Raw genomic sequence first — 25881 nt, forward strand, 5'->3', positions numbered from 1 at the left:
GATGGCAAAGCCCATTGCTGACTATTTCATTCGCTTTGTGATGCAGAATAGTTTACAGAACCAAATGAGGCCAATTTGCACATTATGGCTGGAATTTTACTCTGGGCGGACGGGAGCCTGACTCCGACGTAAATGTCTGTGCCGATCCTGCTCCCGCCCAGCCTGGGGATCCGTCCCGTTTTTTACGGATCCCCAGGCTTCAATTGGCCCGAGGCGGGACTTCCACCCTCTTGAGGGAGGAGGTCCCGCCTCAGTGAGCTGCCGGCCAATCAGCGGGCTGGCAGCTCTTAGTCTCAGCAGCGCCACCGGGAGCGGTGGCTACTGCTCGGACTTCAGCCCAACCGACTGAGGAGGACGCAATGGAACTGGGACAGAAGGTAAGTTTGGGCAGCCTGACCAGGGGAATCGGTCGTGCCCTGGTGAGGCTAGGGTGGTTGTTTGGGGGAGGGGTGCGTCTTGGATCCCGGGATTGGGTTGGGAGGCGGGGGTGGCCCTCAATTGGGCACCATGTGCCTGAGTGCCAGCTCCCCCCCGGGGTGCGGAAAGGCCGACAGCGATAGCTGGGTGGCCTTTCACGTCCCCGGCACACCCGCTTGCCACGGGTAAAATACAGGGGGCAGGCGTGGGCCCTTAAGTGGCCACTTAAGGGTCTTGATTGGCCTTGGGTGGGTGGGCTGCTTCTCTCTCTTCCCCCTCCCCCCCCACCTTGCCGGACCTCCGTAAAGTTGGTTGGAGGCGGAATTGGGGCGGTTAGGCCTCCCAGAGCCTGCCGTTCAATTTAATGCCGCCCCCACGCCACCATCTGAAACGCTGGGGTGGCGTAAAATTCCGGCCTATTTCTATTCTGGTTCTTTCTAGTGCAATCTAAAACTAATTCCACTGCCCTGCCATTTCCTTGTAACCCTACATTTTCCCCACTTTCAAATATATATCCAGTTTTCTGTTAAGTCATAGTCATTTACAGCATTGACTCCATGCCGGCTCTCGGAGCAATCCAGTCAGTCCCATTCCCCCACTCGATCCCTGTAGTGCTGCAAGTTATTTTCTTCAAGTGCCCATCCAGTTTCCTTTTGAAATTATTGATTGTCTCCACTTCCTCCATCCTTGTGGGTAGTGAGTTCCAGATCATTACCCCCGCTGCATAAAAAAAAAAAGTTCTTCCTCCCATTCCCCCTGCATCTCTTGCCCAAAACCTTCAATCTGTGTCCTCTGGACTTGTACCATCAGATAATGGGAACAGTTGTTCCTTGTCTAACTTATCTAATCCTGTCATAATATTGTACGCCTCTATCAAATTTCCCCTCAATCTCCTTTTGGGGGTGGTGGGTGAGGGAAGAGAGAGAGGCTCAATGGTCTTTACTTCAACCCTCCCCTGTAGTAAAGCATTCCATGTTCCAGCAACTATCCTATGAAGATATTTCTCCTAATAAATTTAAATTGTTGATTTCTTGCTCAGTTTTATATAGATTTATCATGTATTTATTTTTGTAACTCTCTGATCCTTTTGATACTACCCAAATCTGTTGGACCTTTTGGCTTTTTCTACTCATTTTCTCACTCCTGAAATAATCAAGAGTGCCAAGCCTGCTATACTCTCAGCACTCCATGAACTGCTTTGCCTGTGCTGGGATGAGGGAGCAGTACCACAGGACATGCGTGATGCCAATATCATCACCCTCTATAAGAACAAGGGTGACCGCGGTGACTGCAACAACTACCGTGGAATCTCCCTACTCAGTATAGTGGGAAAAGTCTTTGCTCGAGTTGTTTTAAACAGACTCCAGAAGCTGGCTGAGCGTGTCTACCCTGAGGCACAGTGCGACTTTCGAACAGAGAGATCCATCATTGACGTACTGTTCTCCCTTTGCCAGCTACAGGAGAAATGCTGCGAAAAACAGATGCCCCTCTACGTTGCTTTCATTGATCTCACCAAAGCCTTTGACCTCATCAGCAGACGTGGTCTCTTCAGACTACTAGCAAAGATTGGATGTCCACCAAAGCTAGTAAGTATCATCACCTCATTCCATGACGATATGAAAGGCATGAATCAGAATAGCGGTGCCTCATCAGACCCCTTTCCTATCCTGAGTGGCGTGAAACAGGGCTGTGTTCTTGCACCTACACTGTTTGGGATCATCATCTCCCTGCTGCTCTCACATGCATTCAAGTCTTCAGAAGAAGGAATTTTCCTCCACACAAGATCAGATGGCAGGTTGTTCAACCTTGCCCGTCTTAGAGCAAAGACCAAAGTACGGAAAGTCTTCATCAGGGAACTCCTCTTTGCTGATGCTGCATAAACATCCCACACAAGAGTGTCTGCAGAGACTCATCGACAAGATTGCGGCTGCCTGTAACACATTTGGCCTAACTGTCAGCCTCAAGAAAACAAACATCATGGGACAGGATGTCAGAAATTCTCCATCCATCAATATCGGCGACCATGCTCTGGAAGTGGTTCAAGAGTTCACCTACCTAGGTTTAACTATCACCATTTATCTGTCTCTCGATGTAGAAATCAACAAGTGCATGGGAAAGGCGTCCGCTGCTAAGTCCAGACTGGCCAAGAGGGTGTGGGAAAATGGCGCACTGACACAGAACACAAAAATCTGAGTGTATCAAGCCTGTGTCCTCAGTACCTTGCTCTACGGTAGCGAGGCCTGGACAACGTATGTCAGCCAAGAGCGACGTCTCAACTCATTCCATCTTCGCTGCTTCCGGAGAATCCTTGGCATCAGGTGGCAGGACCGTATCTCCAACGCAGAAGTCCTCGAGGCGGTCAACATCCCCAGCGTATACACCCTACTGCGCCAGCGGCGCTTGAGATGTCTTGGCCATGTGAGCCACATGGAAGATGGCAGGATCCCCAAGGACGCATTGTACAGCGAGCTCGTCACTGGTACCAGACACACCGGCCGTCCATGTCTCCGCTTTAAAGACGTCTGCAAACGCGACATGAAGTTCTGTGACATTGATCACAAGTTGTGGGATTTATATGCCAGTGATCGCCAGAGCTGGTGGGCAGCCCTAAAGGCAGGGCTAAAGAGTGGCGAGTCGAAGAGACTTTGCAGTTGGCAGGAAAAAAGTCAGAAGTGTAAGGAGAGAGCCAACTGTATAACAACCCCGTCAACCAATTTTATCTGCAGCGCCTGTGGAAGAGTCTGTCACTCTAGAATTGGCCTTTATAGCCACTCCAGGCACTGCTGCACAAACCACTGACCACCTCCAGGTGTTTACCCATTGTCTCTTGAGACGAGGAGGCCAAAGAAGAAGAAGAACTCTCACTTATGTATTTGAATTCTTAGGTCCTCCACATCCTTCAGTGTCTTTTCATTTGAATGTATACTGCCATTGCATTTTTGCCTTAAGATGTATTTCTTTGCACTTAACCCATTAAATGGCATTTGCCATCAATCAGCCCATTGCTTTAATCTGACATCTTTTGCAATCTTCATTTTGTATTGTCAACAAATGTTGAAATTGGGTTCCCTTTGCCCAAGTCCAAATTGTCTGTCTAAACCAAAAACAAAAATAACGCCCATTAAAAATCCATATGTGCTTTCTAGTTAGTCAGTTCCAAAAATAAAATACTGGATGCTCATGTGATGTATTTCAGAAATCTAATTTGTCCTGCAAGGCAAGGCACTTAAATATAGTACTAGGATCATATAATTTACACTTTTTTAATAAGAAAATGCCTTTGATTTACCTGTGTATTGAACTTTGGGTGGACTTCAGAACCACTTTGACACCCATTCATATTTGATGTGATGAAAATTGTCCATTTTAAAACTTAAATTGGAATATTTATCATGGGCAAGGCCATTGCTCATGCATCTGCTCATGTTAACGTTTTACATGTGCAGGATCTAGTTTTTGTTGCATGCTGAAGTGCATGTGCACATCTGAGTACGACAGTCTTTTTGTATGAAAGTATTCCAATGCCTGCGTGTGAAATTCTGTGAATCTGTAGAAACTGTCTCAGATCAGTGGGTGACCTGGCAGCTGCAATAGTAGCTGAATTGTAAAGTGTCAAGCAGGAGACTCCAATTTCAATCCCTGTGTCAAATAACATTGTTTTTCTCAAGTTCTTCCTCAAGTATTTAGATGAGCACTTGAAACACCATAGCATACAAGGCTACGGGCCAAGTGCTTGAAAATGGGATTAGAATAGATAGGTGCTTGATGGCTGGCATGGACATGATAGGCCGAAGGGCCTGTTTCTGTGCGGTATAACTCTGACTCTATGACTCTAGTTTCCCTCAGCATGTTTGCCAGTTTCTTTTGGGAGATTTAGGGCAGACTGGCTGATTTTGTCTCATCTTGCATTGCAAAAAGTACACCCCTGCCATGTCCACAATTGGTTGGATCAAGATGGTCCCATTTCAGCAGACAAAAACAGTAAGTGCTGGAAATGGTCAGAAAATTGGGCAGCATCTATAAAGAATGGAAGAATGTTAACATGTCAGGCACAGCCCATTGTCAGAAGTTTTTTTTCAGATTTCTGGCATCCAGTATTTTATGCTTTTTCTTTTGCAATAGTTTAAACTAGGAATAAGTTTTAACCAAAACATTTTCTATTAGCTTTTGCACCTAGAAAAATGTTAAACTTGTTCAGAAAGAATACTGGGAGCGAGTGTTGGATTCTATATCTTAGCAGCTGTCTTTTGGGATGTACCAGTACTGGATACAGCAGTCCTTTCATCCAGAGTGTTCCAAATTGCCTCCTAAATATTTCAATTAAATATATTTTAAAAAAATATTCCAGTTACTTCCAAAGTCAAGATGGAATACTGCACTTTTAATTCTGTAATCAACTGTCTTTATTTCTGACTTGTTTTTATGCATCTCCAAGCATTCAGTTGTAGAATGGCATTGATTGGAATGCAGTAGTGAGTCCACTGTCTGTCCCTTTCCAAACCCTCACTCCTTTCAATCAGGGATAATACGTAGCACTGAACCTCAAGAAAAAGGGGAGAATAACTTGTAATAATCTGGAAAAGGAATTTTAATGCTTTAATGTGCAGTATATGATATAAACTAGTTTTAAAAAATCACTTTCACCTTTATAGGTTGCAGAGTTTTCAAAATTATGTAAATCGGAAAGGAATAAACTCGGGTGTTGATCTTACCACCGTTTGGTAGAATAGAGCTGTTCCTTACTTTTGGGACCTACACAGACCAGCTATATGGGTTTTTTTGCACTGCTAACCTGTATAAACCTTCCCCTGACATTGACAATCTAACAAAATGCGTCCTAAAGATGCAAAAATGACTCTACCAACATTGCTTATTCACATCTTGTTCGTTTGTTACCAAATCGCCCTGATTAAATGGGATAGATCTAGCAGTAAGCTATATTGCAGTACTAATTCCTGTGAAGCATCTCTGTAATAGAAAAGGATGTGCAGTTTGAGTGTGTCCAAGCTAGACGGAAAGGCTTGGCAAGCTGATAATTGAAGCTGAAGACTGAATTGTATATTCACGCCAGATAGGATTATTGTGCAGAAAATCAGTATTCCCACATCACTGCTCTGTGACCTGTTGCTGAGATCTAATAGAGAGCATTCAGGCAGTCTTAGTTTGTGGCTTAAGGGTTGAAGAGATTGTAACAGAATGTTGGATTTGCTTAGAAAAGGAGGGTTTGAGAACTTCCTGATTAAAAACAAGTCCCATTATTTCCTTTGTACTAAGAAGCAAGCTCTTTCTGTGTATTTGTGTTTTTCTTTTTAGATTTCCCAACTTGGCAGATTGTTGACTTTTTATACTGACGTTTTGTAACTCAGCTGTAATTGGATTTTTTTCACTTATGCAAATGATCATTTTTGAAGTGTATAAAATCGTTTGCAACTTTCCTTTTGCTGCCACAGTCTTGGGTAGGCAACGTTATCTGTATAAATAAAAACAAAAAGTGCTAGAAATACTCAGCAGGTCTGGCAGCATCAGTGGAGAGAGAAGCGCCGTTAACGTTTCAGGTCAGTGACCTTGATGAAAGGTCACTGACCTGAAACGTTAACTCTACTACTCTCTCCACAGATGCTGCCAGACCTACTGAATATTTCCAGCACTGTTTTTATTTCAGATTTCCAGCATCTGCAATATTTTGACGTTCCCTTTGTGTTGAGCTCAAATCTAGAGCTGCTTCTCATTCTTACTACAATTTTCCCTGAATATAGAGAGGACTTAGTATAGTAGTTATAGATATAGTAGTTGGCAGGAAAAAAGACAGAGGCGCAAGGGGAGAGCCAACTGTGCAACAGCCCCAACAAACAAATTTCTCTGCAGCACCTGTGGAAGAGCCTGTCACTCCAGAATTGGCCTTTATAGCCACTCCAGGCGCTGCTTCACAAACCACTGACCACCTCCAGGCGCGTATCCATTGTCTCTCGAGATAAGGAGGCCCAAAAGAAAGAATAGAGAGGACTAATCGATGCTAACTCAAACCGGAATTGCATCTCAGCCAAGCTAGGAACAGACTATTTGCAAAAATATCAAAAATATTTTCAATGAGCACGGAGATAAATTGTAGTGCTGTTTGACATTGTAAAGGAGAATTGATAACTGCAAATGATGAACTGCCTTGTAAGAAGCCAATATTGTAGATGTATGCTGCTGAAGTACTATATTCAAAAAGCCATTTGGTTACTGGTGGTGTAAAGGAAGACTTGCATTTATATAACAACTGTCACAACTTCCGTGTCCCAAACAGCTTTACAGCCAATGTAATACTTTTGAAGTGGAATTACTTTTCTAGCATAGAAAACGCAGCAGCCAGTTTGCACACCACAAAGTACCACAAACAGCAGTAGGATGATGACCAGATATTCTGTTTGTGATGTTGGTTTAGGGAGAAATATTGGCCAGAGCATCAGGGAGAACTCTTCCAAATAATGCCATTGGATCTTTTGCATCCATCTGAGAGAGCAGGTGGGGCCTCGGTTTTTAAAATCTCATCTGAAAGTCAGCACTGCTGACTATGTAGTATTCCTTCGGTACTCCACGATAGTGTCGCTCTACATTTTGTGCTCAAGTCTACAGAGTGGGACCTAAAATATGACACGAGGTACAGTTACACTTTTTCAGTTTCACAGAAAATTCATAGTAATGATTTGTATAGTTATCGTTTTCCTTTCTCTTTTTTTTTTGAATAAGTGTTTTCTCTGGTGCCCTGCTGCAGCCCCTGCTTGAGAATGCATTCATACAGCAAATTTAGCATCTGTATTAAGGGATTTCCACTTGGCATCAACATTAAGCTTGTGGTATAAATCCATAATGGGAACCTGACTGGATTGAAGTAAAGTGGGCCTCACTCATGCACCCGCCATCGCTCTTGCTGTTTGGAGTTTAAACTCATTACAATGTCAAATCTATTTGACACAATGGCCTCCAGGACATTTTTATGAAACCTACTCAGCAAGTTAACTGTATAGCGTGCAAATATTGGTGTCTTAGTGCCTCATGCCGTAGCACATTGGACCAATAATATAACATATATTTAGGTTCTATATTTCTTTGTTTAGCTGTAACAGCCAAGACAGAACATTGGCTTTGCCTCAGTGGCTGTCAATCTTGTATAGTGATGGGAGTTTCCTGTCCTGAAATGGAACAGACTACTCTTGTGAATTACTGAATCTGGTCCCCATTTAATGTAGAAAGTAAGTTATTGTTTTGGAAAAAGAATGTGTGTTTGGATATTTGCTATTGAAATAGTACATTCAAAGAGCAATTTATGCATGAATCTGACTTTTCCTGCTGACTCGGAAAGCTTCATATTTTTTATGCTGTGTATGGTTTTCTGAGCTGGAAGGCAATAGAAAGAATGTCTGAAACAGCCTTTCACTACTTCTACTCCCTTATTCAGTTGACAGTCCTGTACAGCTTGTTGCTCGGAGACCGTCAGGAAAATATTTGGCAATTGGTTAATAAAAATAAAATATAAGCACGATACTTGTTTGCTTGCTTTCACTCTCTCTCTCTCTCTCTGTCTCTCTCATATATCTCCCCCCACCTCCACCTCCGCTACATCCCTGTAGCTGCGCAGTGGTTAAGTTTGATGGGGGTAAAATTTGGGTACAAGCTTTACTGAGTGAGGTAGGAGCATCTGTGGAAGTGCCGAATTTTGGATTGGAGTTTCTATACCTACTTTGACTGTCCAACCAAATCAGTGTCTTAGTAATAAAAAAAAAAAGGCAAATCCTGGAAACATTCAGCTGTGACCAACCTGAAACCTTAATTCTATTTCTCTCTCCACAGATGCTGCCAGACCTGTTGAGTATTTCCAGCACTTTGTTTTTATTCCAGATTCCCAGCATTCACAGTACTTTGCTTTTGTATCATTGCCTCTGCAGAATTGGCATATTGAAATTCTTAGTTGCGATTTGTATTTGAAATTTGGGCCTTCCAAAAGGAGTTCAGTAATTCATCATTACAGCTTCTGGCTGTTCATTTGACATTTTTGTGACGTAAGCATCATTCATCTCCAAACCAAATATCTTCATTTCCAGCATTTACGGGCTGTTACTTGATGCAGTACCTGTACAATTGTAAATGTGCTATAGGGGAAAATTGAATGCTGAGTTCAGTTTTGTAGGAGGGTTTGTAATTAAGAAGTCTCTTGCGTATGCTAGTTGTTACGACCTGAAGTGGAATTAGTTTGGGCTAATGTCACATTTGTAGTGTGTTGAAGCCCATAATAGAATACCTAAATCAGTTAAGTAAATTCAGTTGCTCAAACTATTTTTTAACTTTTTAAAAAGTTTGTCTGACCGTTTTTTTTGCTATTGGTGCACACGCTATTATATAACACAGTAAAACGTTGGGTAAATTCAACACAAAATTGCCTTAATCTTGATGGAAGTTCTAATTGCTTTTGTATCAGTTACTATGATATTTGCTCCTTCCTTCCCATAGTGCCTGGATTATGCCTAATCGAGACAGCCAATCCCCCCGCCACCCCCAAACACATGCATTTTGATTTGTCGATGTAGCTGAGCCCTTCCAAGCTATTGTGTTCTCTTCCTTCTTCCTCACTGACCATCCCGCAACCACCCCCCCCCCCCATACAACCTCCCTCCCAGAAATGTGGCCATGATCCTGACTTTACTCACCATGGCTTGTTCTTGTTCAAACCTGACCTGTTCCACTCTTGACATGTTCCAACTCACATCTGACCTTTTTCCTACACTTTCATACCTGATCCAAGGTGAAGGCTGTTAAGTTTGTGTCATTCTGTATTTGCTGATTGTAAGTCCTCAGTACCACCAGACCACAGAATTCCCTCCACAGTGCTACCAGAACCCCCGAAACCCCTTCCTCTGAATGCTTGCACTTAGTGCTGCAGATCCCATTGCTGACAGACTGGTACTTCCCAGGTACCATCTCAGAAGTATTGTCATACCCCCAGAACTAACACTCAGCTGTCAAATTCTTCCTAATGATGACTGACCCAGAAGTCAAGGAGCGAGAGAGTTGTAGGGTGACATTAACTAAAGCACAGCATTGGTGGCTTTCGCAGACACTTTGTCAATGTGGAATGGAAGCTGGGAAGTGGCCAAAGGAAGGAAAAGTACAAGTGCTCTGGTTGAGGGGCGGGTGTACAGTTACTATGGGATAGGGTGACAGTGATGAGGTGAAGGCCATTCAAGGAGGATAGACAATTGAGTTTACTGCACAGTGAGGTTAAAGCAAAGTATATTTTAGGTTATCATTTCCAAGAATTTCTCTCCTACCTGGTTGCACCCTGAGCCTTTGGAAGAAATGTTGGACTTGGTTTGTGATTAGGGGAGTTTGGTTGCGTATTCCCTGCTATCACCAATGTTGCCTTCACTACCAACCCCTGTTGCTGTTACTAGATCCAACAAAAGTTGAGTTCGATCTCCGGGTTTGGAACCCTATCATTCATGAAGAAGGGGCACAGTGTACCTCTCAAAAGGATATCTGTACTAACGGGAATTCTCAACCAAAGAAATTAGCTGTGACTGGAAGAGGAAGGGAAAGAGGGAGCCAGCATTTTAGTAGCTCTAGGTAGGTGGAGCTTAGGAGAACTGACCTGTAACTTAAAAATATGTCTGGGACTTTATAAGTAAGTGAGCAACAGCATCACCTATTTTGAAGGCCAACCTGGCAGGACTCAAGTGCGGAAAAATGAATAGGGAGGTAGAAACATAGAAAATAGGAACAGGAGTAGGCCTTTCGGCCCTTAGAGCCTGCTCCGCCATTCATTATGATCATGGCTGATCATCCAACTCAGTAACCTGTTCCTGCTTTCGCCCCATACCCTTTGATCCCATTAGACCCAAGAGCTATATCTAACTCCTTCTTGAAAACATACAATGTTTTGGCCTCAACTGCTTTCTGTGGTAGCGAACTCCACAGGTTCACCACTCTCAGGGTGAAGAAATTTCTCCTCATCTCAGTCCTGAAAGGTTTACCCCATATCCTTAGACTATGACCCCTGGTTCTGGACACCCCCACCATCAGCAACATCCTTCCTGCACCTACCCTGTCAAGTCCTGTTATAATTTTATAGGTTTCTATGAAATCCCCCCTCACTCTTCTGAACTCCAGCGAATATAAGCCGAACTGACTCGATCTCTCCTCATACGTCAGACCCGCCATCCCAGGAATCAGTCTGGTAAACCTTCGCTGCACTCCCTCTATAGCAAGAACATCCTGCCTCAGATAAGGAGACCAAAACTGCACGCAATATTCCAGGTGTGGTCTCACCAAGGCCCTGTATAATTGCAGCAAGACATTCCTGCTCCCATACTCGAATCCTCTCGCTATGAAGGCCAACATACCATTAAGAATAACTAACCTAGCCACTTCAGAAACCTTAAAGGAAGTTAATGTAACTTGCAAGGCAGTGTGTTTATATACTGCAAAACTTTTTATTAATATTAGATTTATTATGAATTGTAACATAGCAATGGCCAACATTATTCTGTGGACCAAATCTGGCCTCTGGGTAACTGTTATCTGGCCTCCACTTCTCATTAAGCGCACAAAGACCGTTTCAGCTGCAGTTAATTTAATTGGAAACTGAAACTAACCATTTTTGAAATTGGCTTTGTGTGTTTAATATGAGAAGGGAAGACAATGAACAGTTCTGTTGCCTGCAGCACCTCAAAGACACTAAGCTAATAAAGCTTTCCAGTTTTCAAGCTGGGGGGTGGGGTGCGGGGGAGAGAGGAGGAGAGGGGGGTTGGGAGAGCAGTGGGGAGGATAGGGAAGAAGGATTAAATTCTTTCTTGTTTTGCACCTTGCAATTCTTCTATGTTGGGATCTTACTTTTATGGCTTTAGTTTGGTCTTTGTGTATCAGGAATGGCATTTGGACTTTTTGCATATGGACAAACTAACAATTTTTGTGTTTGCCGATTTATTTGACTTTTGTGTGTGTTGGGATTTAGGTTTTCATGAAACCATGTTGCCCACTCACTGCTTTTGATATGCGTATCTGATCCCCAGCTCCACAAGTTTGGACATCTTTGCAGTAAAGGATTTGAACTGTAGTAGTGAGTGTTCATCTTTCTATCAAAAATACATTAATTGCTGTACAAAGTGCTTTGCTGTATTCAATGATGTGACGTTGTCAATATGTCTTTAATTGTCTTTCAGCAGATGAATTCTCCAGATTACTGCTGCACAGAAACCACTTCCCTTACATGTGTTTCATACTAAGTTCTGTACAGTATGCAGAGAATCATCTCAATCCTTTTCATGTGATCTGCAATTACCATAAATTAAGATATCCTTCCAGTATATTTTTATTCACTTAACTGTTAACGTACTGTGAACAATGGAACCTATGGTAACTAAGTGTGAAGAATATCAAATGTCATGGAATGTTAAAGATCGTAATTATCATTCTGTACATTTTGTTCTGCAACATAGAAATTTTTGATCAGAGTAACCTTTCCTGTTTAACTGAGATTATTTATGTCTATGTTGTAACCACAAAAACAGTTTGGTTAAAAATAAATAACCTCCTACTAGCCTGATCCTCAAATAGACATTCCTTTACTACCATGAATGGTACAGATGACTTGAGGGGATAGTGGTAGAGCATATGTTAATTTATAAAAACAATTGTTTTCGCAGACTTTCTTGCAACGGCCAGCAACAGATTTTTGATGTGATCATTTCACCACAGTAAATAGATATCACTGCGTGTAACTATAACCAGAATTGTTTTGTGAATATTTTGTTTCAGCAGTAAGTAACTTTGTTTTAGACTGTAAATAATGCATGAGACTATTTTTGTTAGTAGCAGTGTCTCAAGGAATCAAGGAATATGGGGAGCGGGCAGGAAAGTGGAGTTGAAGGCGAAGATATGTCATGATCATGTTGATTGGGTGGACAGGCTGTATGGTCTGCTCCTATTTCTTATGTTCTGTTCAGTGTGGGTCAGCTGATCTGAAATCTTTGTAGCTTAATTTAGCACATCTGTGTTTGACTCTGCTCATTTTTGATTCACTTACATGAATTGCTGGGATGTTTGCAAGTTACAATGCTGCAATTGTATCATAATACAGGGTCTTCATCATGGACACCTGAAACTAATAATTTTAGTGCGGGGTGGGGGGAGGAATACAAAACCAAAATCCTGTGCTGTGACAGGACAATGAACGGTAGTTACTGAAAATTCTGAAGTCTGAAGCAAAAGACACTTACATTTTCTGATGGAAAATACCTTCAGCTCTTGTGTTCTGTGCTTTGAGAATGTTGTGAACTGACTGTGTAGGAGGTTCCCAGCTCTGTGACCATAACGTTCCACACCAGTAACATCAAGTTCATGATATAGCAGAAATGTTTATGTCCTGGTACTTCGGTTTAGCAGTTTCAAAGCATGCAATATATGAAACTGAAGTGACAGGTTATCTTATGAATATTTTGGATGATCTGGCAGTTTAATGAAAATCCATTTATGCAACAATCTCTAGTGATGAAAAATAGGCCTTTTTGTAGATATCCTGCTGTTTATTTCACAGAAATGAGAATATATGAAATTTAAAATTCTATGTTTATTGAGCCCCATTCAGTACGCTAGGCAGTGGATCTAGCATAGTGGCGATCTAACTGGAGATCTTTTTCATTGAGACTTCAAAAAGTCCTAATATTGCTGCTAAGGGTATTGTACAACATATTACTTGAGGGTAAAAGCATCTTGTTTTACATTTGTTCATAGGATGATTTCCATCTGTAGAAAACAGAACTCTAAGCCACTTTGATTACTTGAAATTCTTTAATCTGTGTCCCATTTCAACCAGTGCACAGACTTAAAATTTGTGAGATGAGGAACACATTTTACTGATGAATTCTGTATTCTGTGGGTTAAAAAAATACAGCTACTACAATTGTATACATTTTTTTTTCAGTTAAACTTGTTCAGTGAAAGAAGGCAGAATGGTTGTCTTATCATTGAAGATTGGCGTTGGAAATGCTGTCAAAACAATGCAGTTTGAACCCTCGACAATGGTGTACGATGCCTGTCGAATGATTCGTGATCGGGTTCCTGAAGCACAGATGGGACAGCGTAAGTTACAGAACCTTCCTCTACTGGGCAGTTGACACTACCATTCAGGACACTCAAATGTTGCCAAGATCACCTCTACACCAAAACCTCCTTCAAAATTTTACTGATGGATAATTAAAAATCTGGCAACCCTACTTAGCAATCATTTATAGTTAAAATTAAGGAAGGGCTGAGGTATAGCATGGCTAGGTATTGTGAATAGCTGGAGATTGGAGGGAGGAACTTCTTTTAAATTATTGCTTGCGGGAGAAATCTAAATACATTTTATTTCTTCTTTAAGCAACCACTTATATCTGACAAAATGATGCAGAAAATATTTGTGTCCTGAGCTTGGCTATCAATAAATGTATAAAGAGAGATTCAGTAACACAGTTATTAATATCCGACTTGGCGTTTAAAATCTGTGACATTGACTCTCTCTTTATCTGAAACATTATTACAGTTGAATGCGTTCCTTTCACTTTGTCTCTTGGGGTGAGGATAGGTTTTACAACATGATAAATCATGGTTGTAATGGGTTTAGCTACCTGGGAGAATGCTTAATTGAGAAATTTGCTTATTAAAAGATCTTAAACAAATACATGAAGTGAAAAGAGTTGCAGTAGTTTTATCATGAAACTGATGAAAAGAAATTAAATTAAATATGATGCCTGATTGTAATTTTTTTTTTCAAAGTCTATTGATTTCATTTCAGCCTTCTCTCAGTGTAAAACTCAGTGAAGTAGATCTACTGAGCAACAAGATTAGGCATGGGAGAAGAGCCATTTATCCAATGTATTATAGTCTAAAGAGAAGAGCGTATGTTTAAAAAATAACATGGTGCGATAGTAGAACTTGCTGATTTGCTATACACTGTTCCACAAAACACCGGGAGGTAGGTTTGTGCCTTCTGCCAAGTGACAAGTTCCTGATCTCGGTTTTTCTGATACAGTGGGGTGCTGTGCTATCCACTTTCACCACAGAGGGAGGAAATAAGAGGCCCAGTTGCACTCGATCCAAGTCTTGCATCTCATGGCAGCAGGATAGAGTATTGTTGTTAGAGACTTGGAGCAAGCTATTTATGTTCCGTCTTAGCTAGTAATAAAGATGGAAATTTGTGTAAACAGTTTCTGGGTACCAATTACAAGGATCCTAACTGAAGTCTTGGTAAGCATTCAGTAGTTTTTGAAAGGAATGTTTGATCAGATTTTGTTTCAAATAGTTTACAGCCAAGTTTAAAAATAAAGATAAAGTTGAGATAGAGTAGCAAACATTGGATCACTGGCGAGCTGAGCAAAAATAGTTTTGGCCGGGTGCGAGAGGTGCCAAATGGGAAGCACGGTGAGTTAGAATGCAGTTGTCCCAGGGTTCACCACAACAATATTGTGTGGCTTCAACTCTGTTGCTACTTAAAAATGTCAATAACTTGACCAAGTCACTTAATGTTTTTTATGGTGGTTTTGTACTTTCGATGTCTTTCTGCATTAAACCAGATCCTGTACTGCTTTAAAATTTAACAAAAGCTTAGTAATTTTTAACTTTTTTATTCATGGGATGTGGGTGTCGCTGGCAAGGGTACCATTTATTGTCCATCCCCTAAACCCCTTGAGAAGATGGTGAGCTACTTTTTCAACTACTGCAGTCCATGTGGTGCAGGTATGCTGGGCATTCAGTCTGGTTTCATTATGTCTTTTTTGTCGTCGTTTGAAAAAAAAACGGCAATTAAAAGTCACCCATATTGCTGAGAGTCTAGAGTCACATGTAGGCCAGACCAGGTAAGGGTGGCAGATTTCCTTCCCTTAAGGAGTTGGTGAGCCAAGTTGGATTTTTGAGACAATCCGATAACTTCATGGTCACCATTACTGGTACCAACTTTTTATTCCAGATTTTATTAAATTAACTAAATTCAAATTCATGAACGGTCATGGGATTTGAACTCCCTTCTCCAGCTTATTAATTGAGGCCTCTGGATTAACCGTCCAGTAAGATGACCATTATGCTACTGTACCCGTAATTGTTCCCAGGTGCTTGATTGATCTCGTGCTCAGAAAATGGAGTTCATCATTTTTGAAATGTAATTTTGCATTGTCTTGCAGCCAATGATTATGGATTATTTCTGTCTGATGAGGACCCAAAGAAAGGGATCTGGTTGGAGTCTGGCAAAGCCTTAGACTACTACATGTTGCGGAATGGGGTAAGTTTACTATTTTGCTGTTAAAATCATAAGAAATAGAAGCAAGAGCAGACCCTTGAGCCGACTCCACCATTCAACAAGATCATGGCTGATCTGATTGTGACCTTAACTCCACTCTCCTGCTGGCCCCCCATAAATATCCTATTACCCTTTTCCCTTTATTGGTACACTGTAAATTAACTGTTTAATTTTAAATTCATACATGATTAACAAAATGCTGTAATTGCTTGCTTGGTATCATCATACATATGGGTTCTGTTTACATTGCTCCTGCTGCTCAGTCACCTTTGGTAACTATCACATTTTGTAAATTGTTTTAATATAAATGCGACAAATAATACCTGGCTGGGAGGTGAGATTGGAAGATTTTAAAGTTTTGTTCCATTGCCAAAGCTCAGTTTTATTTTGTATCCAATGACGTGAGCGGCCCTGAGACTGGCATTTTTATTTCTGCATGAGATGGCACCTGATCTCTCTATGGTGCTGCAGTTAATGCCTGAAGGTTAATATGGCCATTAACCTATACCATACCCTTTGATTTAGAGATTGTTTCAGCTTTAGTATACTGCTACAACATCCAGTCTTTTGAAGAATGCTTTGAACAGACCAAAATATAACAAATAATACTCTTATCAGTCACTGGGCAGGGGGTTGTGGTGTGGTCTCAGTGCTGAGTTGCAAATCACTTCTCCTTTTGTTTTAATCCCAGGACACTCTGGAGTACAAGAGGAAGCAAAGGCCTCTAAAGATCAGAATGTTGGATGGAAGTATCAAAACAGTTATGGTGGATGACTCAAAAATAGTGAGCGACATGCTGATGACAATCTGTGCCAGAATTGGTGAGATTAAAATCCCATTATAACCTTTCTCTCTCCTCTTCCTCTGACTCTCCTACTGACCCCTCCTCTCCTTGCCACCCTAATCTGATGGAAGTGAACTTCTAAAATTCCTGTCTTTTCTAAAATGCCTAGCCCTACTGGATTCAAGACCTTGCATGGCAAAGGATCTCAGAGCTATGCCATTAACTTCACATGAACAAGATTCTTCTCTTTTGTGAACTTACAGCTTGGCGAGTAAGACCTATCCCTCAAACTCCATCCAACCATGATCAGCAAACTCTAATAAATCTATTTCTTAAAGCTATGTCTCCACACTCTTAGTGCTTCTTCCCGATCCATCTGCTATAGTTCCCTTTGCTGCATTTTTATGCTCTGTTTGTTCAGCCTCAAGGTGTCTTATGGCAGAGACTATGGGAAAGATGAGAATGTGCTCAGTCTCAGGAGAAGCAGCTAAAATGAAATGCCAAATATATATCCAGCAGATGTTCTAGACCTTGAATGTTGGATGGGCGATGGACTACTGTGCATTGTCTAGTCTTTTCACCACCAACCATCCATATGTGTTTCTATAGAAGCTAGAAGGGACTTGGCTTGGCAGTCATCCAAGACATGCTATACATTTTTATATACCTTATAGGGACTGTCTGCATAGTCTAGAATGAACCATGATTCTTCCATTAAGAAGGTGCATCTCATGATGTAGCAGTCCATCACCTGCATGAAGCAATAGGTTTGCATCTGGGCTCACTTCTAATAACTCACCACTACAGTCTTTTAATCAACATCCTGCTAGCTAATCTGAGGCGGGGGAAGAAATATCTCCCCAAAATATCCATCTGTTAGTTTCCATAGCACAATCTAAATACCTTAAGAATGGCACTCCAAGGTTTACCTGCTCACTCTGCACAATAATTTCTTCAACTGCAGTCATGTGTTTGTGAGCAGATGGTAGATCTCACTAATATGATATGTACACAGAGACCCAACTCATTATATTTGATTTTGATTTAGATTTGTGATTTAGAGATACAGCACTGAAACAGGTCCTTCGGCCCACCGAGTCTGTGCCGACCATTAACCACCCATTTATACTAATCCTACACTAATCCCATATTCCTACCACATCCTCACCAGTCCCTATATTCCCCTACCACCTACCTATACTAGGGGCAATTTATAATGGCCAATTAACCTATCAACCTGCAAGTCTTTTGGCTGTGGGAGGAAACCGGAGCACCCGGAGGAAACCCACGCAGACACAGGGAGAATTTGCAAACTCCACATAGGCAGAACCCAGAATTGAACCCGGGTGGCTGGAGCTGTGAGGCTGCGGTGCTAACTACTGCGCCACTGTGCTGTAACTAACTGATGCTGTATTCAACATGATAGTGTGTAGCCAAATTTGCTTTGTAATTTTAGAAAGTTTATAGCACAGAAAAAGGCTACTTGGCCCATTGTGTCTGTGCTGACCAAAAAACGAGCCACCCAGTCTAATCCCATCTTCCAGCATTTGGTCCGTAGCCCTGCAGGTTATGGCACTTGAGGTGTATATCCAGATACCTTTTAAATGAGTTGAGGACGTCTGCCTCTACTACCCTTTCAGGCAGTGGGTTCCAGACCCGTACCACCATCTGGGTGAAAAAAAATCTTTCCTTATATCCACTCTAATCTTTCTACCAATCACTTTAAATCTATGCCCCCTTAGTCATTGACCTCTGTGCTAAGGTAAATAGGCCCTTCCCATCCACTGTATCCAGGCCCCTCACAATTTTGTGCATCTCAATCAGCTTTCTCTGTTCCAAGGAGAACAACCAAGCCTATCCAATCTTTCCTTATAGCTGCATTTTCCAGTCCTGGCAACATCCTTGTAAATCTCCTCTGTACCCTCTCTAGTGCAATTGCATCCTTTCTGTAATGAGGTGACCAGAACTGCACACAGTACTCAAGTTGTGGCCTAACCAATGAGTTATACAGTTCCAGCATAACCTCCCTGCTCTTATATTCTATATCTTGGCTAATAAAGGAAAGGATTCCATATGCCACCTTAATCACCTTATTGACCTATCCTGCTACCTTCAGGGATCTGTGAACATTCACTCCAAGGTCCCCCACTTCCTCTACACCTCAGTATTTTCCCATTAATTGTGTATTCCTTTGCCTTGTTTGACCTCCCCAAATGCATCAGCTCACATTTCTCTAGGTTGAATTCTGTTTGCCACGTTTCTGCCAATCTGACCAGACCATCAATATCTTCCTACAGCTATCCTCTTTGCTGTCTATCACACAGCTAATCCTTGTGTTTGCACACTTTTTGATCATGCCTCTACATTTACATCCAAATCGTTAATGTACACCACAAAAAGCAGGGACCCAGTACTTTTTTTTTTTTAGAGATACAGCACTGAAACAGGCCCTTCGGCCCACCGAGTCTGTGCTGACCATCAACCACCCATTTACACTAATCCTACACTAATTCCATATTCCATATTCCTACCACATCCCCACCTGTCCCTATATTTCCCTACCACCTACCTATACTAGGGGCAATTTATAATGGCCAATTTACCTATCAACCTGCAAGTCTTTGGCATGTGGGAGGAAACCGGAGCACCCGGAGGAAACCCACGCAGACACAGGGAGAACTTGCAAACTCCACACAGGCAGTATCCAGAATTGAACACGGGTCACTGGAGCTGTGAGGCTGCGGTGCTAACCACTGCGCCCTGCGGAACTGGAAACAGCCATCCAGTCGCAAAAACACCCGTCAACAATTACCCTTTATTTCCTGCCACTGAGCCAATTTTGTATCCACCTTGCTACATTTCCCTGGACCCCACAAGATTTTATTTTTTTAACCAGTCTGCCATGTGGGACCTTGTTAGAAGCCTTGCTCAAACCATGTAGACCACATCAACTGCACTACCCACATCTATCTTCCTTGTTACTTCTTCAAAAAAATTCAATCAAGTTGGTCAGACAAGATTTTCCCTTAGCAAACCCATGCTGACTATCCTTGATTAATCTGTGCCCTTCTAAGTGACAGTTTATCCTGTCTCTCAGATTTGAGTCCAGTATTTGCCCACCACTGGGGTTAGACTGACTGGCCTGTAATTTTTTGATCTATCCCTCGCTCCCTTTTTAAACAAAGGTATAACGTTGGCAGTCCTCTAATCCTCCGGCACCACACCGGTATCCACCGCGGACTGGAAAATGATGGTCAGACCCTCTGCTATTTACTTTCTTGCTTCTTTTAACAGCCTGGGGTACATTTCATCCGGCCCTAGTGATTTATCTACTTTCAAGGATGCTAATCCCATTAAAACATCCTCTCTCCTTGTGTTTATCACATCCAATACTTCACACCCCTCTTCCTTTACAACAATATCTGTATTATCTCTCTCTTTTGTGAAGACATACGCAAAGTATTCATTCAGAACAATATCAGCATCTTCCGCCCCTACACATAGGTTACCTTTTTGTTTTTTTTACGGGCCCCACTATTTCCTTAGTTATCCTCTTACTCTTAATGTATTGACAAAACGTCTTTAGGTTCACCTCGGTTTTGTTTGCCGATATTATTTCATGCCCTCTCTTAGCTTTCCTAATTTCCTTTTCGATTTCATCCTTCCACTTTCTACACTCCTCTCTGCTTTCTTTAATATTGAGTTCTTGGTGTTGGACATAAGCTTTCCTTTTCTGCCTTATCTTACCCTGTAAACTCCTTCTCATCCCTGGTAACTTGTTTACTCTGAACCCCTTGAATCTCCCCTTTTGAATGCCTCCCACTGCTCTGACACTGATTTACCTTTAGGTAGCTGTTTCCAGTCCACTTTCGCTAAATCACTCCTCGGCTTAGTAAAATTGGCCTTGCCCCAGTTGAGAACTCTAACTCCTCTTCTGTCCTTGTTCTTTTCCATAATTATATTAAAACTGACTGAATTATGATCTCTGCCACCAGAATGCTCTCCCACTGCCAATCCTTCCACCTGCCCATCTTCATTTCCTAAAACCAAGTCTAAAACTGCGCCCTCTCTTGTTGGACTTGCTACATAGTGGCCAAAAAATTGTATTCAGCTTTCCCTCCCTCCCTCATTATTAATAATGTTTGCTATATTTCTTAAGATCCTCATGACATTCTTGTGGTTGATATGGCAGTGTGTGCACTTGCATTGGAGCAAAGTTATGGAATTCAATATCTTCTATGGTTCATTACCCCAGTTTGTGGTCTGAGTGTTGGCTTCCAGTGTGTCTGAAGCAAATTATAGTAAACGAGGTGTCAGAGTCATAGAGTTTTACAGAGCAGAAACAGGCCCTTTGGCCCAATGCACCTGCGCCGACCATCAAGCACTCATCCTAACTAATCCCATTTCCCCGCACTTGGCCCGTAGCCTTGTATGCTATGGCATTTCAAGTGTTCATCCAAATACTACTTGAATGTTGTGAGTGTTCCTGCCTCTACCACCCCTTCAGGCAGTGTGTTCCAGATTCCAACCACCCTCTGGGTGAAAAAAGTCTTCCTTGACTCCCCTCTAAACCTCCTGCCCATTACCTTAAATCTATGCCCCCTAGTTATTGACCCCTCCGCTAAAGGAAAAGGTTTCTTCCTATCAATACCCCTCATAATTTTGTATACCTCAATCAGGTCCCCCCTCGGCCGCCTTCGCTCCAAGGAAAGCAACCCCAGCCTATCCACTCTCTCTTCATAGCTGAAATGCTCCAGCCCAGGCAACATCCTGGTGAATCTCCTCTGCACCCTCTCCCGTGCAATCACATCCTTCCTATAGTGTGGTGACCAGAACTACACAGTACTCCAGCTGTGGCCTAACTAGCATTTTATACAGCTCCATCATAACCTCCCAGCTCTTGTACTCTATGCCTCGGCCAATACAAGCAAACATCCCATCTGCCTTCAGTGATCAATGGACGAGTACCCCAAGGTCTCTCTGACCCTCTGTACTCCCTAGGGTCCTACCATTCTTTGTATATTCCCTTGCCTTGTTAGTCCTCCCAATGTCTATTACCTCACACTTCTCAGGATTAAACTCCATTTTCCACTGCTCCGCCCATCTCACCAGCCCATCTATATCGTCGTGCAGTCTAAGGCTTTCCTCCTCACTATTCACAACACAACCGAGTTTCGTGTCATCTGCGAACTTACTGATCATACCTCCTATGTTCACGTCTAAATCATTAATGTAGACTGCAAACAGTAAGGGTCCCAGCACCGATCCCTGCGCTACACCGCTGGTTACAGGCTTCCAATTGCAAAAACAACCCTCTACCATCACCGTCTGCCTCCTTCCACTAAGCCAATTTTGGATCCAATTTGCTAAATTACCCTGGTTCCATGGACATTTACTTTCTTAACCAATCTTCCATGCGGGACCTTATCAAAAGCCTTACTGAAGTCCATATAGACCACATCAACTGCACTACCCTCATCTACACCTCTAGTCACCTCAAAAAATTCAATCAAATTTGTTAGACATGATCTCCCCCTGACAAAGCCATGCTGACTATCCCTGATTAATCCCTGCCTCTCCAAGTGGAGATTAATCCTGTCTCTCAGAATTTTTTCCAATAGTTTCCCTATCACTGATGTTGGACTCACTGGCCTGTAATTACCTGGTTTATCCCTGCTACCCTTCTTGATTAATGGTATCACATTCACTGTCCTCCAATCCTCTGGTACCCCTCCTGTGGCCAGAGAGGATTTGAAAATTTGTGTCAGAGGCCCCCGCTAACTCCTCCCTTGCCTCACATAGCCTGGGATACATCTCATCTGGGCCTGGGGATTTATCCACTTTAAGCCTGCTAAAACAGCTAATACTTCCTCCTTTTCAATGCTAATTTGATCATGTATATCTCAATCCCCCTCCCTGATCTCTATACCTACATCATCCCTCTCCATAGTGAACGCAGATTAAAAGTAATTGTTCAAAACTTCACCTATGTCCTCCAGCTCCACACACACCGATTGCCTCTTTGATCCCTAATAGCCCCACTTTTTCCCTAGTTATCCTCTTGCCCCTAGCATACTTATAAAAAGCTTTGGGATTTTCCTTTATCTTGTCTGCCAGTGATTTTTCATGCCCCCTCTTCGCTCTCCTAATTACTTTTTTAAGTACTCCCCTACACTTTCTATACTCCTCCAGGGCCTCTACTGTTTTCAGCACTCTGAATCTGCCGTATGCCTCCTTTTTTTTTCCTGATCCAATCCTCTATATCCCTTGACATCCAGGGTTCCCTTTACCTGTTGGTCCTACTCTTCACCTTTACAGGAACATGCTGCACCTGAACCCTCTCAATTTCCCTTCTAAATGACTCCCACTGGTCTGATGTAGCCTTTCCTGTAAGAAGCTGCTCCCAGTTCACTTTGGCCAGATCCTGTTTTATACTGAAATCTGCCTTCCCCCAATTCAGTACTCTTATTTCCGGTCTCTCTATGTCCTTTTCCATAACAACCTTAAATCTTAGAATATGGTCACTAACCCTGAAATGCTCCCCCAGTGACACTTCTACCACTTGCCCGGCTTCATTCCCTAGGATTAAGTCCAGTGCCACCCGCCCTCTTGTAGGACTCTTTGCGTGCTGGCTCAAAAAGCTCTCCTGAATGCACTTGAAGAATTTCGCCCCCTTTAACCTTTTTGCACTATTACCATCCCCTCTAATATAGGGGAAGTTGAAATTCCCTACTATTGTTACCCTGTTATTATTGCACCTCTCTGAGATTTGCCTACATATCTGCTGCTCTACCACTGCCTGACTGTTTGGACTGTAGTACACTTCCAGCTAAGTAATAGGCCCCTTTTTGTTTTTAAGTTCTACCCATATGGCCTCATTAGAGGAACCTTCTAAGATATCGTCCCTCCTTACTGCAGTAATCGTCTCTTTAATCAACAGTGCAATGCCACCTCCTCTTTTACCTCCTCCCCTATTACGTCTGAAGATTGGGATATTCAGCTGCCAGTCTTCCCCTTCCCTCAACCATGTCTCAGCAATAATATCATATTCCCATGTGTTAATCAACGCTCTCAATTCATCTGCCTTACTAGTAAGACACCTTGCATTAAAATAGATATAATCCAGCCTTGCATTATTTGCCTGAGCCTTAACAGGTCTACCTTTACTCTGTCCTCCAGACTGACTTAGCTTCACATTTATATTTGGTGGTACATCACGGGCAGCACAGTGGTACAGTGGCTAGCACCGCAGCCTCACAGCTCCAGCGACCTGGGTTCGGTTCTGGGTACTGCCTGTGCGGAGTTTGCAAGTTCTCCCTGTGACCGCGTGGGTTTCCTCCGGGTGCTCCGGTTTCCTCCCACATGCCAAAGACTTGTGGGTTGATAGGTAAATTGGCTATTGTAACAGCACTAGCAAACCTCCCAGCAAGGATACTGGGCCTGTTTCTGGTGAAGGTGGGATCTGTATAAGATGGACGGGTTGATCCAAGAATCTAAAACCCTCCCTCTTGCACCATCTCCGCAACCATGCATTCATCTGCTCTAACCTCCTATTCATATACTCACTAGCACGTGGCACCGGAAGAAACCCAGAGTTTACAACCTTTGAGGTGCTACTTTTTAATCTGCTGCCTACCTCCCTAAATTCTTTTTGCAGGACCTCATCCCTCTTTCTACCTATGTCATTGGTACCAACGTGGACCATGACCTCCGACTGTGCACCCTCACCCTCCAGAATACTTTGTAACCGCTCAGTGATATCCAAGACCCTTGCACCAGGGAGGCAACATATCATCCTGGAATCACGTCTGCGACCACAGAAACGCCTATCTGTTCCTCTAACCGTAGAATCCCCTACCACTATTGCCCTCTTGTCCCTTTTTCGCCATCCCAGCACAGCTGAGTCAGCCATGACATTCCGATCATGATTCTCGATGCATTCTCCAGAGGAACCCTCTCCCTCATCGGTACCCGAACTGAATAGGTGTATGTGCATAAATTCCCATGCAATTAAAGCACAAAACAGTTCTATCCTAGAAACAAAGATGTTACTTGGAGATTAAATTGGATTTTATTGAGCCATTATGGTTCATGTCTTATGATGGCATTTATGGAGATATGACCAGCTAAATCTATTTTTGGGATTGGAAGTTGTCTTTTTTCATTTAACATGGCAGATGGAGTCATCTACGGCATAGGAGGAGGCCATTTGGTCCATTGATTCATGCTGGCTCTCCGCGGAGTAATCCAGTCAGTCCCACTCTCCCACTTGATCCCTGCAGCCCTGCAAGTTTATTTCTGTCAAGCGCCCATCCAATTTCCTTTTGAAATCATTGATTGTCTCCACTTCCACCACCCTCGTGGACAGCGAGTTCCAGGTCATTGCCACTGTGTATAAAAAGAAAAGTTCTTCCTCACATTCCCTTACATCTCTAGCCCAAAACTTTCAATCTTGTTCCCCTAGTCCTTGTACCATCAGTTAATGGGAACAGTTTATCCTTGTCTAACTTATCCAAGTCTGTCATAATCTTGTACACCTCTATTAAATCTCTCCTCAATCTCCTTTGCTCCAGGGAGAACAAACCCAGCTTCTCCAACCTAACCTTGTAACTAAAATTCCCTCATCCCTGGAACCATTCTGGTAAATCTCCACTACACCATCTCAAGGACCCTCACATTCTTTCTAAAGTGTGGTGACCAGAGCTGGGCGTAATACTCTAGTTGGGGCCTAACCAGAGTTCTATAAAGGTTCAGCATAATTTCCCTGCTTTTGTACTCAATGCCTCTATTTATGAAGCCCAAGATCCCATATGCTTTGATGACCATTCTTTCAATATGTCCTGCCATCTTCAAAGATCTATGCACATGCACCTCCTGCGCACTCTTTAGAACTATGCCATTGAATCTCTATTGCCTCACCCTATCCCTTCTACTAAAATGCATCATCTCTCACTTGTCTGTATTAAATTCCATCTGTCACTTGTCTCCTTTCTGCTAGCCTATCTGTCCTGTTGCAGGTGGTTCGTCTTATCCTCACTGTTTGCCACTCCTTCACGTTTTGTATCATTGACAAATTTTGATCCGTCATTTATATATATAGCAAAAAAAGCAGTGGTCTTGGCACTGACCCTTGGGGAAACACCGCTGTCTTTCATCCTCCAGTCTGAAAAGCAACCAGTTACCGCGACTGTTTTCTGTCCATAAGCCAATTTTTTTTATCCAATTGGACATTGACTCCATGAGCCTCAATTTGGTTAACCAGCCTTTTATGTGGTACTTTATCAAATGCTTGCTTAAAATCCATATAGACAACATCCACCATATATCTTTCTTCAACCTTTTCTGTTACTTCATAAAATTCAGTTAGATTAGT

At 42.5% G+C, this 25881-nt stretch overlaps 1 protein-coding gene across 5 annotated transcripts in view; it reads left to right on the forward strand.

Moving 5' to 3' along the window:
- The window catches only part of LOC137370072 (talin-1), a 302720-nt gene that overhangs the window by 113458 nt on the left and 163381 nt on the right, over window positions 1-25881 (forward strand). For all 5 annotated transcript variants that reach the window (XM_068032178.1, XM_068032203.1, XM_068032212.1 and 2 more), the window contains 3 exons: window positions 13376-13533; window positions 15609-15706; window positions 16416-16545. In XM_068032178.1, the coding sequence (XP_067888279.1) occupies window positions 13404-13533; window positions 15609-15706; window positions 16416-16545 (358 nt within the window). In that variant the 5' untranslated portion in view covers window positions 13376-13403. The remainder of the gene's footprint in view (window positions 1-13375; window positions 13534-15608; window positions 15707-16415; window positions 16546-25881) is intronic.

Source organism: Heterodontus francisci, chromosome 1, assembly GCF_036365525.1.
Source record: "Heterodontus francisci isolate sHetFra1 chromosome 1, sHetFra1.hap1, whole genome shotgun sequence".
NCBI classification, from domain to species: domain Eukaryota; kingdom Metazoa; phylum Chordata; class Chondrichthyes; order Heterodontiformes; family Heterodontidae; genus Heterodontus; species Heterodontus francisci.